The 18616-nt window shown below is 51.3% G+C and overlaps 1 protein-coding gene across 1 annotated transcript in view; it reads right to left on the reverse strand.

The window, feature by feature from the left end:
• Nucleotides 1-18616, reverse strand: part of ABCC6 (ATP-binding cassette, sub-family C (CFTR/MRP), member 6) — a 53081-nt gene that overhangs the window by 12071 nt on the left and 22394 nt on the right. The window contains exons 12-22 of the mRNA XM_014544394.1: nt 17753-18025; nt 14586-14688; nt 14305-14380; nt 12468-12594; nt 12092-12268; nt 9553-9720; nt 8951-9125; nt 7469-7544; nt 6033-6150; nt 3977-4184; nt 1813-2123 (exon numbers count right to left, since the gene is read on the reverse strand). Of these exons, the coding sequence (XP_014399880.1) occupies nt 1813-2123; nt 3977-4184; nt 6033-6150; nt 7469-7544; nt 8951-9125; nt 9553-9720; nt 12092-12268; nt 12468-12594; nt 14305-14380; nt 14586-14688; nt 17753-18025 (1812 nt within the window). The remainder of the gene's footprint in view (nt 1-1812; nt 2124-3976; nt 4185-6032; nt 6151-7468; nt 7545-8950; nt 9126-9552; nt 9721-12091; nt 12269-12467; nt 12595-14304; nt 14381-14585; nt 14689-17752; nt 18026-18616) is intronic.

The following is an 18616-nucleotide window of genomic DNA, read 5'->3' on the forward strand; positions in this document are numbered from 1 at the left end:
CCTTGCAAAATCAGAGTTCCGTAGTTCTTTTTAAAATCACAGGGGATGATTCAAAAACCTCCAGTGCCCCAACCCAGACCTGTTCAATCAGATCTCTGGTGGTGTCACCCAGGCCTTGGTATGTTTAAAACTCCTTCCTGGTAATTCTACTGTACAACCAGGATTGAGAAACCACTAATCTGGTGTAAATGTCTCATTCCCAGCTCTAAGGCCAACTGCTTTACTTAGGGCCAGTTACCGTGGGAACAAAACCATAAAGGGCAAAGGAAGGCAGTCGGCCAAGTGGAACTCATGTCTTTAACTCTAGGGTTACCGTACATGCCAGGGGCTGGGAACATAATGATGCACAGATAGTAGGTGCTGTTCATTGGTTTGAGGTTGCAAGTATGTACAGCTGGCACGGGGGAACGTGCATTTGCTGAACACCCGGGCTGCAGTCCAGGCTCTTTACAAACAGTATTCAGTAATCGTGAGGTGGGCATCAGTGGCATTCACAGTTTACAGGTGAGCACACCTGAGGCTCAGAGCAATTGGTCTGAACCTCTATATCCAGCACGTGGCCGGGCCTGAATTCAAACCCACCTCTGCCTGACTCCCAAGCTCTCGATGGAAAAGTAGTCCCTCCCCAAGTCAAGAGGACGTTGAGAAGACCTGGGATCATTGTGGAGGACAGTGGTGGCCATGGTTTTTGTCTGACTATCATGGTTGCTTCTACTCTACTTCTGATTTTTTTTTTTTGAGGGAAGTGGCTGTCAATTGTGGGACCTGATTGTAGAGGTGGTCACATGATACAAACCAACCAGTCAGACTAAACTCTCCCTTTGGTCACAGTGATTAGTTCAGGGATAAACACATGCTCCATAAATGGCCAATCAGAACCTTCCCTGGGATTGATATACGAACACTGAGCTGGAGTAAAGGTTTTTTTGTGTTGGGGTTGCTAAGGTGGGATGCTATGAGTATAAGGTTGCAAGGGACCATCAAACCTGACCCCTGGAAAGAGAGTGTGTGCAAAATTGGGCCAAGCAGAGCTAAATCAGTGGTTCTTAAACATCTGAATGTATCAGAATTACCTGGAGAGTTTATTAAAACCCAGATTTCTGGGCCCAACTCCCATAGAGTCAGTAGGTTGTGGGTAGGGCCTGAGAATGTACATTTCTAACCGGCTCTCAGGCAATTCTCTGCTGGCCCAGGGCCACACTTTGAGAACCATAGAGCCTCCGGAAGAGCAGGAGCCTCCAGAAGAGCATTCTGGATGCCCGGATCCCCCCTAGCAGCACTGTGGCCGTGGAGGCAAACAGCCCTATAGCTGCAGAAAGAGAGGGTGTCAGAGCATGAGGGCTGGGGACCCTCACCCCCACCTATGGTGGCCAGCTCATGACTTGGCCACAGAGAGTGACTGCATCCTGGTGGCAGCTGGCCACCGCAACTACTGCACGTAAGCCATTAAATTCTGTTCTTCTGTTTAAACTCATTTAAGTTGGTCTCTGGCAACTGAAAGAGGCTAGTCTAATGCAGTCTTTGAGACCTTGCAATGCCTTTTTGGTTTCCAAATATTTGGAGAGGAGGAAGCTCATTTCAGCAGCAGCAGGACAAAATGTTAGCTACGAAGCACTTCGATGTGAACATTTGGGAGACACAGATAAGAACAGGTGTTAGAAACAGGCTGGTGTCTCTGCCTCTGGGAAGTCTTCAGGGGTGGCCCCAACTGCCCAGCTGGGCAGAACCTGTTACACGGACTCCTGCCCAGGGACAGGGGCCTGGCTGAGGTGACCTCAGTTGGCCACAGGAGCCTGCCCAGCCTCTCCCTACCTGAAACCAAGTGTAGAGGAGCAGCAATGGCAGGATGGCCACGGCAGCCAGCGGGGTGGCCACCGTTACCACCAGAGTGACCTCCAGGAGTCCGAAGGTGTAAATCAGCAAGGACCGGAGTTTGTCTGGGATGTCCACGTCTATGGTGTCTGTCTCCTTGGAGAAGCGGTTCAGCAGGTTCCCCATGGGCGTCCGCTCGAAGAAACCAATGGGAGACCGCGCCACGTCCCACAGGAGCCTCCGGAAGAGCCGGCCGGATGCCCGGATGCCCCCTAGGAGCACTGTGGTCGTGGAGGCAAGCAGCCCTATAGCTGCGGAAAGAGAGGGTGTCAGAGCATGAGGGCTGGGGACCCTCACCCCCACCCATGTTGGCCAGCTCATGACTTGGCCACCCTGATGATCCCTTGACGGAATCACCCTCCACCAGGCACCTCGGAGTGTGATCTTATTTGGATCTTTGCAGATGTTATTAGTGAAAGATCTTGAGATAAAATCATTCCGGATTTAGGGTGGGTTCTAAATCCAATGACTAGTGTCCCTTTAAGAAGAGGAGCACCGCCCACCTGGCTCAGTGGTTGAGCGTCAACTTATGAATCAGGAGGTCAGGGTTTGATTCCCGGTCAGGGCACATGTCTGGGTTGTGGGCTTGATCCCCAGTGTGGGGTGTGCAGGAGGCAGCCGATCAATAATTCTCTCTCATCATTGATGTTTTTAGCTCTCTCTCCCTCTCCCTTCCTCTCTGAAATCAATAAAAAAATATTTTTTAAAAAAAGAAGAGGAGCAGCCACACAGAGACACAGATGGTGATGTGAAGCCAGAGGCAGAGACTGGAGTGACATGCTACAAGCTAAGGAACGCCAGGACTGCCAGTGACCAGCAGAAACTGAGAGAGAGGCACAGGATGGATCCTCCTTCAGAGCCTCCAAGAGGAACCAATCCTGCCGACTCCTTGATTTTGGACTCCTGGCTTCAGGACTGTGAGATAATTTCTGTTCTTCTAAGCTACCAAATTTGTGGTCATTTGTTTTATGGTAGCCCTCGGAAACATATACTCCCTTCCTCCCATGCCAAGCTATGGGCTTGGAATGGGGCTAACTTCATTCCCGGTTTCTGGGGTGGGGCAAATTTCATTCCTGGCCAACCCAAACCACTGCAGTAGGTTCAGAGATGAACACGTGACCCAACACGGGCCAATGAGAGTGAGACCTGGGACTTTGCTAGGGCTTTCAGGAAAGAGGTGCTTGCTTTTTTGAGGTGGCCAAGATGGAGCTGTGGCATACCATCTCATCACTAGGGGGAGAAGCCTGCCTGGACAGGAAGCTATCACAGAGGAAGAAAATGAAGCCATTCCTACAGCCTCATTGGAGCCCTGGATTCAGCCATACCTGAAGCTACTTATCTATGGATTCCAGTCCTATACCAGGTAAGGCAATACATTTTCTTGTTGCTTAAACTAGATATATATTCATATAGTTAGTATACAGGGTGTCCCCAAAAATGTATACACACTTTGAATAATTAATAATTCCGATGGGTGAAATCTGAAAAAGAAACATCAATGGAGCAATCAGCTGTTAAGTGTGTATATTTTTGGGGGGACACCCTCTATTATAGACATATAGTTAGTATTGTTATTATTTTCAAATGGAGAATACCTCAAACTAAGGAAAGTTATCCAGGAAAAAGAGGGGCATTACATAATGATAATGGGTCAATTCTCCAAGATGACAACAGTTCTTAACGTGTTTGTCCCTAACAACAGGGCATCAAAAAACACGAAGCTCATCTGAAGGGGTGGGGGTGGGGGTGCTGACAGTCCCCAGCCGTCAGACCTTGGGCTTGCCCTCTGTGCTGGGGTGGGGGGAGAGGCGGAGCCAGCTGAATTGTTGTGTCTGCCCCCACCTAAGTACTCAGCTGCCCCAACATCTGGAGGTCGACAGTCTGCATTTGCCAGTGAGTCTGGTAGAGACTCTGAGGGTTCCAGAAAGGGAGGGATGTGCCGTGTCCCCCGCCTCCCATCTTAAGGATGCAGGTCTGGGCTTAGACCTAGGATATTTGCACAGATCTTCAGGGAGAACAGTGATCCAGGGATGGGAGAGCCAGGGAGCCCTGAGCACCCGGATGGGGATGAGGATGGAGGGTGAGGAAGGCCAGTGAGGGGTACCTTGGAGGCATCCCAGGAGCCCGAAGACCCAGCCTCGCAGGGCCGCCTGTGTCTGCCGCCCATCCACGGTGGGGTCGTCCACCCACAGGCTGAGCCAGTAGCCGCGGCAGAAGGAGGCCACTTGCTGGCAGAAGAAGAGGAACAGTGCGTAGAGGCAGAGTGGGGTGTCCACGGCCCGTATGTAGCTCAGGTACAGGGCGGCCTTCACCTGTAGCACACGTAGGAAAGATGGGGGCAGAGAGAGGGCCCAGGGGAGGGGAGAGAGGAAAAGCAGGTGAGGCTCCCAAAACACGCCACTAGGGCAGATGGAACCACCGTGCAGACCGCACAGGTCCTCTCTCAGTACCTCCCACCTGGAGCACCATCTCCCCGGCAGGCCCCACCCAGCCTCAGGGCCCCCTTCCTCTACAGAACGCCAGAGGGCCAGTGGAGCCTTCAGAGTGACAGGCTGTGGCGCTGCCTGGCTTTGGAGTGATTTATTGAACACTTACTATGGGACAGGCATGTGTCTCTATCCTCATCTGACAGATAAGGAAAGTGAGGCACAGATAGGTTAAGCCACTTGGTTAAAGTCCACCCCCTACCAACCTGAAGTTCTCCCACAGCTGCAGCCGGAGTGAACTTTTGAAAATATCAGCCTGGCCCGATCTTGCTGTTGCTGACCGGCACATGGTTTCTCTTGCTCTCAGAAGAAATTGCAGACTTCCTGTACCCCTCTCTGACTTTACCCCCCCACTCACTACCTGCTGATTTCTTGGGATCCCTTTCTTTGCTCCTTCCCACCTCAGAGCCTTTGTACCTGCTGTTCCCTCTGCCCAGAATGCTGTTCCCTCTGCTCCTTCCAGAGCTTGTTCCTTTGCATCCCTCAGGGTTCAGCTCAAATGCTACTCTGGGAGCGTCCTATCCAAGCGGGCCCCTGTTGGTTGGTTGCCATCTTATTGCCCTTCTGTGTTGTCTTGTAGCATTTATCATTATCTGATATTACCTTGCTTGTTAGCTTAATTAGTTGCTGACTCTCTCCCCCCACTAGCAAGCCATCTCCACCTGGGCAGAGACTTTACCTGGCACGTAATGGAGGCTCTGGAATGTTTGCTGGGTGGATGAGTGTGTGGATGGTTGGGTGGGATAGTGGGTGGTTGGGCGAATGGGTAAATGAATGGATATATGAGTTGATGGATGAATAAATGAGTGGGTCTGTAGGTGGGTGGGGATGGATGGATGGAAGGGTGGATGGATGAGAGGATAGATAAATGGGTGGATGGATCGGTGGGTAGATGGAAGATAGGTAAGTGGATGGGTGGGTGAATGGATGAATAGATAGGTGGTTGGAAGGTTGGATGTAATGAATAGATGAGTGAGTAGATGGGTAGATGGATGGGTGAATAGGACAGATGGGGTAGGTGGATGGGTGAATGAGTGGAAAGGTGGACAGGTGGATGAATGAATGAGTAGGTATGTGAGTGGATGGGTGGAGAACCAGCAGAGAAGGAATAGTACAAGCTCCAGATTAGGAATGACCTAGATTTGAGTCCAAGTTGGTCACTTGCTAGCTATGAGAACACAGAGGAGCCTCCCAACTCTTTAAAACCTCAGTTCCTTCACCTCTAAAATGGAGTCATCACCATCTAATTTTATTTATTTATTTTTTAAAAATATTTTTATTGATTTTAGAGAGAGGAAGGGAGAGGGAGGGAGAGATGGAAACATCAATGATGAGAGAGAATCATCAATTGGCTGCCTCCTGCATGCCCCCTACTGGGGATCAAGCCCGCAACCCAAGCATGTGCCCTCGATCAGAATCGAACCCAGGACCCTTCAGTCCATAGGCTGACGCTCTATTCATTGACCCAAACCGGATAGGACATCTCCATCTAATTTTAGAGTGCTTGTGAACATTAAGAAATAGGAAGTGTCTAGAATCTTACTTGGCACATAGTAGATGTTCAATAAATGTGACTGCCTCCCCCCACCCAGTGCTCTATCTGGTGGCAGGTCTTGAGCCCCGGAGGGCAGCAGTAGCAGTAGAAGTGGAGGGCAGGGAGCAGCTGATGCTTACCTTGCCATACTGCACGCTGTCCCCTCCTGCTGGCAGTCCTGCCTTCTCAGGGTCATCTAGGGGAACCTTTGTCTGGGCCTCCAAAGTGGTGCTGTCCTCAGGGATTGACTTCATGGACCTGTTACTTAGAGGAAATGCAGACAAATTAGTCTTTCTTCCTGGGGTGTGTGTGTGCCCAACCGTCATGGCCACTGATAGAACACTGAGCTCCGGGGTACACTCTTCATTCATTCATTCATTCATTCACTCATTCATACATTCATTCAATCAACACACTGAGTACCAAGTAGGTGCCATGCTGTGCCCTCCCTTTGTACTGCCCAACTAAATGCCATCTATTACCCCAGAGTCGAACAAGCCCATTGTTTCAAGACCCTTTCACTGAATGAACTTATTTGCCCAACCTCAGAACTTGGTTTTGGGAGGGTTTGTGTTTTTTTGGCCTAAGCTTTGCTGCAATCATTTTGCCCCTGTTGTTTACCCTCAGATTTGTCATTCTAGGTTGGCAGAATGTCAATTCTGCACAATTCACTTGTTGAAGATTTCTTTATGTTCCTTTCATCTATGAATGAGTGGGGCTGGCTTAACCTTAAATGTGAAACCATGGGCAGCTGACTTAACCTCTCTGTGACTCAGTTTCCTCAGCTGTAAAATGGGGATAATCTATCTATCTGTCTTTCATCTACCAACCAATCTGTTATCTATCTATCCATCTACAAACTATCTATCTTTTTATCATACATCAACCAATCTATCATTGATCCATCTATCATTTATCAATCTATCTGATCATTTGTCTATCTATATCTATCATCTGTCTACATATTCATCTATTTACATCTATACATCTATCTCTATATCTATTCATCCATATATACTGTCAAATCAATCTATCTCCTATCAATCTATCTACCATCTATCCATCCTTTATCTATCTATCTATCTATCCATCTATCATCTATATACACTGAGTGGCCAGATTATTATGACCGGCCAGATTATTATGACCACCCCATCAGTACTTCATTGACACTTCCAAAAATACTGAATATTGAAACCCTCCTAAGCAAATACTCTCAAGGTTTTATTATTATTATTATTATTATTATTATTTGCATAACTAATTCACTTCATTGTACTGATGGGTGGTCATAATAATCTGGCCAGTCATAATAATCTGGCCACGCAGTGTATTTGCACTTCAAGGCAAATTGGTCATTCTGTGAACTGGGCATTTGGGGACTTAATCATTTTACCCATTTGTTTGTCAAACACCTTTTGGTGAGTTATCCCACAGCTGAGCACCATGGTGGGTGTTCAGCAGGTGTTCGCTCCAGAAGAGTCTTGGCTGCCCGCCCCCCCGCCCGGCCCGAGCCGCAGGTGGTCTTCAGCCTCCGCCTGTGCCCTCCCTGTGCTCAGGACCACAATGAACTCACCTCTCTGGTCCACCCATGGGCCTCCCGCCTCCAGCAGAGCCTCCGGGGTCCTGAATGCTGGTCGCGAGTTCTGTTTCTGCAAGGTCAAGAGAGTCCTGTCACACAGTGGAGTCCGGATGCTGACACCCACTGGCTGTATGGCCTTAACTTGTCTGAGCACCCGTGTCCTCTGCTCTGGCTCCTGCAACCTCTGGCAGTCCTCCCAGGGTTCTCAGGAATGTTATCCATCCAATCACGCACTCCTTCATTTACTCAGTAAATATAATCGAGCCCCTGCTATGGACTTGGGGCTGGAATACATCAGTAAACATGGCCATGGCCACACTACTCCGCGTTCCCCCAACACCCTTGCACAAGCAGTTCACTGTGGCTGGAATGTTCTTTTCCAACTTTTACCCAAGCTTAGGTGTCATCTTCCCCAGGGAGGGCCCTGGTCCCCCCACCATCCCCCTGGCCTGGGCAGGGTCCATCCTCAGCTCCAGGACAGTGACACTGTGAATCACCACCAGCGCTCAACAGATATTTTCAGAGGAGACAGAGCCTGGGGCTGGGGCACCGGGGTGCGAGTCTCGCTTTGTCACGGAGGGGCAGTATACAGCCGAGGGGCGAAACACCACATGCTCTCGGTCAAGTTGCTTGGGTTCAAATCCCAGGACCGCCACCTCTAAGCCATGTTACCTCGGGCCAGTTCCTTATTCTGGGCCTTAGTCTCCTCATCTGTAAAATGGAGGTAATTAAGGTGCTGACCTAACAGAGGCGTAGAGATGAGTAAATGAGTCAGTGGAGGTGAGGTGCCGGGGGCTGTTCCCCATCGCTCACTCTGGGTGAGCTTGGGTTGGTGACTTCGCTTCCAGAACATCATCATTTTCCCAGCAGGCATTGTGTTCTTTGGATCATGAGAAGCCCTAGCTAGCGTGGCTTGGGTCACCTGGCCTCTAGGCACCAAGTGAACTTGCTCAGTTTCTGTAGCAGTTATGGGCATAAACTCAAATTCTAATCTTGTGACCTTGGGCAAATTATTTAATTCTCTTTGTCTCAATTTGCTCACCTGTGCAATGGCAGCAAGAATTGCATGTGCCTCAAAGGATTATTGTGAAGATCAAATTAAATACTGTATGTTTATTTATTTTTTAAATTTATTGATTTCTGAGAGGGAGAGAGAGAGAGAGAGAGAGAGACATCAACGATGAGAGAGAATCATTGATTGGCTGCCTCCTGCACGCCCCACACTGAGGATCGAGCCCACAACCCGGGTATGTGCCCTGACCGGGAATTGAACCGTGACCTCCTGGTTCATAGGTCGTTGCTCAACCACTGAGCCACACTGTCTGGGCTAAATACTGTATGTTTAAAGATGCGCTTAACATAGCCCCTGCCTGAGGCCAGGACTTGCAGGGAGGGTGCGGCCAGAGCAATCCACTCATGCCAGTGGGATCCTTGATAGGAGCCAGGCACAGAGAACCAGCAAAGCCCAGTCAGTACCTCCTTCTCCTCTACCTCCTGGCTGTCTGGCTCGATCCAGAAGGCTCACCAGGGCCCCCTTCCTGTTCAGAAGCTCCTGGTAGGAACCCATCTCTGCAATGGCCCCCTCTTCCAGCACCACGATCCAATCAGCCTGGGGCAGGACTTGGAGTGCGTGGGTCACGAGAATCCGTGTCTGGGAAGGGAAGGGGTGGGAGTTACACTCGGGTGCTTGACCAGTCTTCCAAAGCCTGGGGCTCAGAGGGGGGCAAGTTCCCCCTTCCCAAGCTCCTGCCCTTTATCTCTCAAACAGCAATGTCACAATACAGATATGCAGGGGCTCCTTCAACCTATGTCTCAAAACAAGCAGTTCACCTGAACCCAGTGACCTGAGGGAGGGAGGCAGAGCTGCAGCAGTTTTAACCACACACTCATAAGCCAAAAGTCACCACTGTTGTAAGCCACTGAGGCTCAGGGGGTTGTTTGTTATGTAGCATTGTCAAGAAAAAGCTGACCATTACAAAGAGGAAAATTGGACTCAAGGAGGGTGGTGGTGAGATAGACTTGGGTTATGCTTTCTCTGCCTTTGCCCTGTGCCCTCTGATACATTTCCCCAAACTTACCGTTCCCTGGAGCAGCCCGTTGGGCCCGATGACCTGATTGAAGATGTGCTGGCCGACATGAGCATCCAGGGATGCCAGGGGGTCATCCAGCAGGTATACAGCAGCCTTCCTATACACGGCCCGGGCCAGGCTCACCCGCTGCTTCTGGCCCCCAGAGAGATTCATGCCCTGTGGCCACAAGAGAGGGATGAGGCTGGGTGAAGCTGTTACGACGGGGCCACATCTGCTTATCAGAATGAGGGACAGCTCACTGTGCCTGTCCTCCAGGGCCACCTCCCAGCTGTCACACTTGCATTCAAACCAATACTCCTCCACCTCCGGGCTTTACCCGGCCTCCCTTCTCCCCCTTCCAGTCAAGCTTTCCGGGGGAGTTGTCTGCACCCTCCACGGCTTTCTCTCCTCCCGCTCGCTTCCTCCTCCACTTGAATCTGCCTTCTGTTCCCATTTTCTCCACCAATACTGCCTTCCTCAAGGACACCAGTCATCCTTTGCCTGTTGCCTAATCCAGTGGCAGCTTTTCAGTCCTTATTTTCATTCATTCATTCATTCACTCATTCCACTCATATGTACTGCAAGGCTACGTTATACCAGCAGTGTTCTAGGCTTTGGGACACAGCAATGAACAAAGCCCAGCCCCTGCTCCCATGGATCTTTCATTCTAATGAGGGTGGGGGTGGGAGACAGATATTCAATAAGCAGATGAGTAAAATATATCACCTATCAGATGGTGTCATGTGCTATGAAGAATAATAAAGCAGGGGAAGGGCCTAGGGTGTACAGTGTGAGCAGGGTTGCTGTGCGGGGTTAGGTGGAAACATGAAGAAAACATGTAAGTCGAGGCCTGGTAAAAGTGAGGGATGGAGCATGTGGACTCCTGAGAAAGAGCTATACAAGCAGAGAGAACAGCAGGTGCAAAGGCCCTAATGCAGCGGTTCTCAACCTGTGGGTCGCGACCCCTTTGGCGGTCGAACGACCCTTTCACAGGGGTCGCCTAAGACCATCCTGCATATCAGATATTTCCATGACGATTCATAACAGTAGCAACATTACAGTTATGAAGTAGCAACGAAAATAATTTTATGGTTGGATCACCACAGGAGGAACTGTATTTAAAGGGCCAGAAGGTTGAGAACCACTGCGATGTGAGGGTGTGCTTTGGGTGTTCAAGGAACATCGCGGAGAACCATGTGTCTGGAGTGGAGCATGATGGGAGATGGGGCCAGAGAGATGACTGGGGCCAGACTGAGGGGGAGCCTGCAAGGAACATGCGGAGAACCATGTGTCTGGAGTGGAGCATGATGGGAGATGGGGCCAGAGAGATGACTGGGGCCGGACTGAGGGGGAGCCTGGTCAGTGATGGTCAGGGCTTCGACTTTGACTCTGAGTGGAGATACCCTGGAGGATCCCAAGCAGAGAAGGGACATGATCTGACCTACGTTTAGCTGCTGGGATTTGAGGACAGAAACAAGGAGGGCAGCCAGGGGGTGCTGCAGCAACGTGAGGGAGAGCTGATGGTAGATGGGACCAGAACATTTTGGGTCTGCCTCGATGGTGGACCCAACAAGACTAGCCGATGGATTAGATGAGGGTGTAAGAAAAAGAGGGGTATCAAGGGTAACACAGAGGTTTGGGATCTGAGCTCTGGAAGGACGGGGCTTCCGTGCCCTGGGACGGGCGTCCCATCAGAAAGGATGGGACACAGCTGGACAGGCACAGAGGCCAGCAAGCACCCCTTGCTTCTGAAACACCTTTCGCTTGGCCTCGAAGCACCTCGTCCTCCTCTTTGGATGCTCCTCTCACATAGGGGACCCTCTCCTGCACCCTCTCCCCTTCTTTCCAGAAAATCCCACCCATTTCCTTAACTTGAACTCCTACTTTTCCACTCTCAATTCCCTAATCCAGGGGTCAGCAGCCTTTTGCTGTAAAAGGCCTGATAGTAACCATTTTAAGCTTTGCTGGGGGGCTGGGGGGGAGGCAGTATCTGTCACAATTGCTCATCTCTGCCCTTGCTGTACAAAAGCAGCCATGGCCCACTGGTACGTAGATAGGCATGGCTGTGTCCCAATAAAACTTTATTTACAAAAACAGATGGTGGGCCGGATTTGACCTGTGGTCATAGTTTGCCAACCCTGCCCAATCCATAGCTCTGGATGCATCTGTCCTGTTTATTGGCTACCTCTGCCCAGGCCTTTTACTGAGGTCCAGGGACCGGCAGCAATTTGACCAACGTCACCCAAAAATGCAGGGCAGGAGAGGTGCCTAGGTCTCCCCACTCCCAGTTGGAGAGCCGGTCACCGCCAATCCCTGCCGTGCCTTTCTGGCTCTCCCTGACCTCAGTTTTCTATCATTCATTCATTAATAACAATTCATTGAGCACCTATTATGTGCGTGACCCTAAGCTGAGCCCTTTTTCTCCCCCACTTCCCTGCCCTCCTTGTCTCCCCTTTGTCCCTCTCACCACAGTATCCCCAGCTCAGAGAAAGAAGCAAATGACCCCAGACAGAGTGCCTCCCTGTCCCAAGAAGGCCGGAGCCCTCACCTGCTCCCCAATTTGGGTGTGGACGCCTGCAGGAAAGCTGCCCACGTCTGGCCGCAGGGCGCAGGCCTCCAGGACCCTCTCCAGCCACGATGGGTCCAGCTCCTGCCTGAAGCACACGTTCTCCACCACGGACGTGTTCTGGACCCAGGCCTCCTGGGGCATGTAGGCCACGGGACCCTAAAACACAACTCACTTTGGCAATGAGGCCACTGGGGATGGAGGCAGGAGCGATTATGGAGGAATAGCCAGCGCCAGGCTATTGCTGGTGGTGGAAGGTGGAGAGAGAAAATGGAGAGGAGGGGGAGGGGCATGGAGGTGTAGAGAGGGCTCTAGGAGGGGGGACATTCTAGCAGAAAGGCAGGGGGTGTGGCCTCACCTTGATATTCACGGTCCCCTCCACCTTTGACAGCTCCCCGAGGAGTGCGGAGAGCAGAGAGGACTTCCCTGCCCCCACGGGACCAACCACAGCCAGCAGGCAGCCCTGTGGCACGCTGAGGTTTATCCTGCAGGGGAGACGCATCCTGGGTAGGCCCAGCCTGAGTCTGTGCAGAATTGGTGAACCCCAGACACAGCTAGGCTTTCACACTGGTGCTTCATCCAGGAGGTTGCTAAGAGGATGTTCAGGGGCAGTCCTTCCTTCTCCTAATCCTTGTCTGGCTACGCAAGCAGCCATTATATCCCATGTATGTGCATGGGAACACATACATGCACATCCACACACATAACACCACAATGTATGTGCACATGCACACACACAAGTGCATGCATATCTAAATAAATGTATGTTCACATGTGCATGCATGTGTGCGCATCTAACACCACACTGTGCACAAATGCATATACATGTACACACACACGATGCATGCACACATCCAGACACGCGCAAATGCCTGCACATGTAAACAAACATGCTCTCACACATGCACACATATGTATGCACATGCGTACACACACAGAGTTTATTGTGGCAGGAGGATTTAACCAGCATCGTGTCTTGATTCAATCATTGCAATAGGCTCCTTACTGCTCCTCCTGCTTCTGTCCTTGGCCCCTGCCCCTGTTCATTCTCCACCCAAGGGCCAAAGAGACTGGAGTTAAAACCCGAGTTAGATCATGACAATCCCCTGCTGAAGCCCTCCACCAGTTCCCATGTCATGCAGGGCTCTGACAGTCTTGAAAGATGCACAGCCTCCTGCTGCTCTGCGTCAGCCACACTGACCTCCTGTTTCTCAAACACAACCGGGGGGAATTGTGCCCCCCAAGGTGTCATTAGGTGATGCCTAAAGATATTTTGAGTTATCACAACTGAGGAGAGGGTTGCTGCCAGTATTTAGAGGGTGAATAACGGGGGTCCTGTTAAACATCCCACAATACACAGGACAGCCCCCTCACAGAGTTATCCAACCCCAGAGGCTAATATGATGAGGTGAAGGCACCTGGGTCTAGGCATACTCCTGCCCCAGGACCTTTGTACATGCTGTTTCCACTGCTTAGGAAGCTCTTCTCTCAGGCGTGTGCAAGGCTCATTTCTTCCCTTCATTATGATTTCAGTTTAAATGCCAGACCTTCTCTCACTACGCAGGATCCTGTCAACACCACATTCTGTCACCTCCCACTGGTTTCTCATTTGCGTGCCCCCCTCATCAGAATGTCAGCCCCAAGGGTGCAGGGTCCTTTCTGGTTGGTTCACTTTATCCCTAGTGCCTAAAACAGGGTCTGACGCATAGTAAGTGCTCAATAAACACTATGAAGTGAGCAAATGACAATCGACAGATCCTGGCCAGGGCATTTTAGTTCCCTTTATAGGGACTTTTGGGGCTGACTGGGGTCTTCTGCTACGAAGACCTAGCCGAAGAGTTGAAGGCTAGAGGTGACGATGATGTAGGGACTGACACAGGAGGGAGCGAAGCAGGCATGGCTGACTGGGCCAGGGCTCTTCTTGGCCAGGACTCTCGTGCCATCTTGTCCAGACTGGGGAGCAGAGGCTGCCTCCTCCCTGAGAGGAAGGCGTGGATGCCCCGTCCCCCCATCTGCAGGAGCTCTTGTTTTCTGAGACTCTCTGACGGGGCTGCTCCTGGGAGTTCCCTGGCAGCACACCAGCCCAGGCTCACCCACCCTCCAGCCCCAGGCTGCAAACCCGCACCATCTCTCAAGTAGGAAGTGTGTTTTCTCCCTGTCAGCGGAAGGTAGCTACCAGGGAAGCCCCTCTGTACCTGTGTAGGCAGGGCGGGCTCTCCAGGGACCAAGCAAAGGTACCTTCTCGCACACTGATGCAATCCTCCCTGGCGGCTGCAGGCATAAAAGGCCCGTTACACCAGAGGCTCCGGGCTGGCCTCCTTGTCCCAGAGAGCCCCCCAGGCACCGCCCCCCAGAGGCAGCCCGAAACCTCTCCTGCTGAACAAACTGCCTGCTTCTCACTGGCTTGAGTGTGACCCTGGCATCCTGCTCAGACCCTCATCCCTCCCACGCCCCTCCTGCTGAACCCAGCACTCACGGCCTCTGGAGGGACTCCAAACCACAGCCTCAGGGTCAACTTCTTCCAGGCAGAGGAAGGCGGCCAGGCGGTCGAAGGACACCCGGGACTGGGGAAAACAAAGCTGGGGTCACCCGTGCCGGAAGGCCAAAAAAGAACTGAGGCTGCCACTGGTCGGTGCGGTTCAGCGGCTAGAGCATCGGCCCACGCACCAAAGGGCGGCAGGTTCCTGGTCAAGGGCACGTACCTGGGTTGCAGGTTCCCTCCCCTGCCCTGGTGGGTAGGGGCACATGCGGGAGGCAAACAATCTATGTGTCTCTCACATCGATGTTTCTCTCTCTCTCTCTCTCTCTCTCTCTCTCTTTCTTTCTTTCTCTCTCTCTGTCTTTCCCTCCCTCCCTTCCATTTTCTCTAAAAATCAATGGAAAAAATATCCTCACGTAAGAATTAACAAAAAATAGAAAACACAAAAATAAAAGAACTCAGGCTTTGGGTGTTGGGTGTCTCAAGAGGGTGGGAAAAGCTTCCTGTCTGCAGGCTTTGCTCACTTGCACGGCATTAGTACAAAAATTAGTACAAAGCTTTTTTTTGTTGTTGTTTTGTTTGTTTTTTGTTAATCCTCACCCCAGGATATTTTTCCATTGATTTTTTTTTTAAGAGAGTGGAAGAGAGAGGGAAAGACAGAGAAACATCAATGTGAGAGAAACACACCAATTGGTTGCCTTCTGCACGTGCCCTGACCAGGGCCCAGCCCAGGAAGAGCCTGTAACCGAGGTATGTGCCCTTGACCGGAATTGAACCCGGAACCATTCAGTCCCCAGGCCAACGCTCTATCCACTGAGCCAAACCAGCTAGGGCCAAAGCTTTTTAGGTGACAAAAATGATGTTCATGAGGGTGGTGGCAGTGATGGTGGTGGTGCCCTCCCCCCTCCTTGCTCCTAATTAGCATAATTGGTAGATGGAGCTGCCATTCTGCAGGCTACACCCTGGAAGACAGCATCAGCAGGCTATTATCAGGAGCGATTCTAAGCCTTGTCCACCTGGGGGTGCCCTCTGCTCCCAACCCCAAACCCTTCCTTGGAAAGGTCAAAGGGGGCCATTTAAAGAGGGATGGCCCAAGCCGGTTTGGTTCAGTGGATAGAGCATCAACCTGCGGACCAAAGGGTCCCAGGTTCAATTCTGGTCAAGGGCACGTACCTTGGTTGAAGGCTCCTCCCCAGCCCAGGCCCTGGTCGGCACTTGTGCAGGAGACAACCAATCAATGTGTTTCTCTCACATCAATATTTCTCTCTGTCTTTACCTCTCTCTTCCAATCTCTAAAAAAAAAACAATAGAAAAATATCCTTGGGTGAGGATTAACAACAACAAAAAGGCTGAAATGGGAATGAGGATTATCAGTTGTAAAGGCAGAAAAACACAGACCTTCTGACAACAATTGCAGAAAGTCAAAGTCACAAAGTCTGAAAGGACTGGCTCAATCAGGCAACTGCTGTCTCATTTTCATCACCCCCAAGGAGGCACAACATGAGTAGAGTCCGTAAAGAAGAGAAATAAGATAAAATTGCTTTGTGTAAAAAGGGAACCGAAATGAATCCATGCATGTGAGATTGCTGGATTGGTGAGGCTGTGTATTTTGAGGATGTTTGCTGACACCTTCTGCCGTAGCCTCTGCCCCTTCCCTCCCCGTTTGCTGCTCTGATTCATCCCCTTTCTCACTCCCTCTCCTCCTCCTCCCCCCCAAATTCTGCTACTGGTGAAGGGAGTGCGTACACGGCCCCATTGCCAGTAGGTATCAGAAACTCTGGATTCCAGGCATTGGGGGATACCACCATTCTGCATTGTGGTTCCAGACGTGGGTGGGACTTGTGATTCTAGAAACCCTTGAAAAATAGCAAGTCTGTGAAAGTAGCAAGTATTGGCAGCACTTGAGGGCTCTAGGTATCGGTGGCATTTGCCATCGTGTAGAAGTTTGTGGTTCCAGATGTGGGTGGGACTTGTGATTCTAGAAACCCTTGGAAAATAGCAAGTCTGTGAAAGTAGCAAGTATTGGCAGCACTTGAGGGCTCTAGGTATCGGTGGCATTTGTGGTTCTAGAAGTCACTTGGTGTGATGGTTCAGTTCTAGATGCTGGTGATGTGTTGGCTCTGGAAGTCACTTGGTGTGACGGTTCAGTTCTAGATGCTGGTGATGTGTTGGCTCTAGAAGTCACTTGGTGTGACGGTTCAGTTCTAGATGCTGGTGATGTGTTGGTTCTAGAAGTCACTTGGTGTGACGGTTCAGTTCTAGATGCTGGTGATGTGTTGGTTCTAGAAGTCACTTGGTGTGACGGTTCAGTTCTAGATGCTGGTGATGTGTTGGTTCTAGAAGTCACTTGGTGTGACGGTTCAGTTCTAGATGCTGGTGATGTGTTGGTTCTAGAAGTCACTTGGTGTGACGGTTCAGTTCTAGATGCTGGTGATGTGTTGGTTCTAGAAGTCACTTGGTGTGACGGTTCAGTTCTAGATGCTGGTGATGTGTTGGCTCTAGAAGTCACTTGGTGTGATGGTCACTTATGTGATGCTTAGTCAGTGCTGATCACTTTGACGGTCACTTGTTGTGATGGTGACTCAGTGATCCTTTTGGGGGAGCCCTCGTGGTTCTAAGTGATGGCACTTGCAGTTCTGAGTGTTGATTGTGTTGATGACATCTGGTGTCCTGGCAAATGGCCCCTGGGATTCTAGATCCTTCTGGACACAGTGGTTAAGGCCCACTTGTCACCAGCCTTGAATGTTTTATGGTTTGAATTTTATTCTGGACACAGCAGTGAGTCATTGTGGGTTTGACTGCAATGGCGTGACTGCAGTCAAAGCCATGCTTCAGAAGGCTAATCTGGCAGGAATTTGTGAAATCAACTGGAAAAAGACAGGACAGGCACTGTGCCCAGTGTGTGTGTGTGTGTGGGGGGGCACAGCAGGGTGAACTTGGGGTTCCATCTCTGCAGCTGCCTGCACCTGTCACCAATTCCCCACAGCAGTAGAAGCGGCAGTTCAGAAGACTCGAACTTTCAGGAGAACGACAGGCCTTCCCAGACACTGCCGCATTCGGGGAATGATCTGACTGATTAGCTAATCAGCAGGGACCCCTGAGCGAGAGCAGGATCCAGGAAGGGCGGTCTGCAAAAAGGCTCCAGGATTCGGGGGCTCCACCTACCTCATCCTCCTCCCCCAACACCCCCTCTCCCCAGCCCACACTCTGCAGGGAGACCAGGGTGACGTCACCAGAAACGTGGACAGTTGGAAGGACACCAGAGACACAGAGAAGAGGAGTCCGGAGGTCCTCAGGGCGCCCAGCTCCTGGCCCCGGATGCGCAGGACTCTCTCCAGAAAGGCCCCCTCCCAGCCGTGGCACTTGACCGCCCTCATGTTCCGGAGGAGGCAGCTGGTGAGCCGTGCCCGGGAGTCCTTCTGCCTCATTTGCTCTTCCTGGGACCAGAGGGGAGAGAGGGGAGAGCACAGGGACAAGTCTAGAGCTTTCCTTCCCAGCAGCCACACCACCCCTTCAGCAAATCCTGCTGATTCAAACCAGGCCCCAAGCTGTCTGCCTCTCAGCATCTGCGTCCCCACAGTCCTGGCCCAAGCCCCGTCATCTCCTCTGGACCACGTCATCTCCCTTTGTCCCCCTGCTTCTGCCTTCATCACAGGGGATGCTGCACCATAACCAAGGAAGCCCCCGATGCACTGGAAACAGAGGCGGGGACCTGAATCGGCTGACACAGTGCCATCAGGAAGGCTTCCTGGAGGTGGGAGTGACATATGAGCTACGGTGGGTGGGGTGGGCAGGGGAAGATGGAGGGGACAGCATGACCTGGAGGACATCCAGTGAGGTCAGAGGAGGGTGTGTGTGTGGCAGGGGGGACTAAGAAGGAGAGGTGGCCTGGATCATGCTGGGTCTTGGAGGTCAGGCAGAGGAGGTGGGGCCACTGGGTTTCACCTTTCAGGGGCATCGTTAGAGGGGCAGCTGTGTGGACAATGTCTTAGAGGAGGCCAGACAGAAGATTGGAGAAACAGTCTATC

The sequence above is a fragment of the Myotis brandtii genome, unplaced genomic scaffold (assembly GCF_000412655.1).
Source record: "Myotis brandtii unplaced genomic scaffold, ASM41265v1 scaffold363, whole genome shotgun sequence".
Lineage (NCBI taxonomy): Eukaryota > Metazoa > Chordata > Mammalia > Chiroptera > Vespertilionidae > Myotis > Myotis brandtii.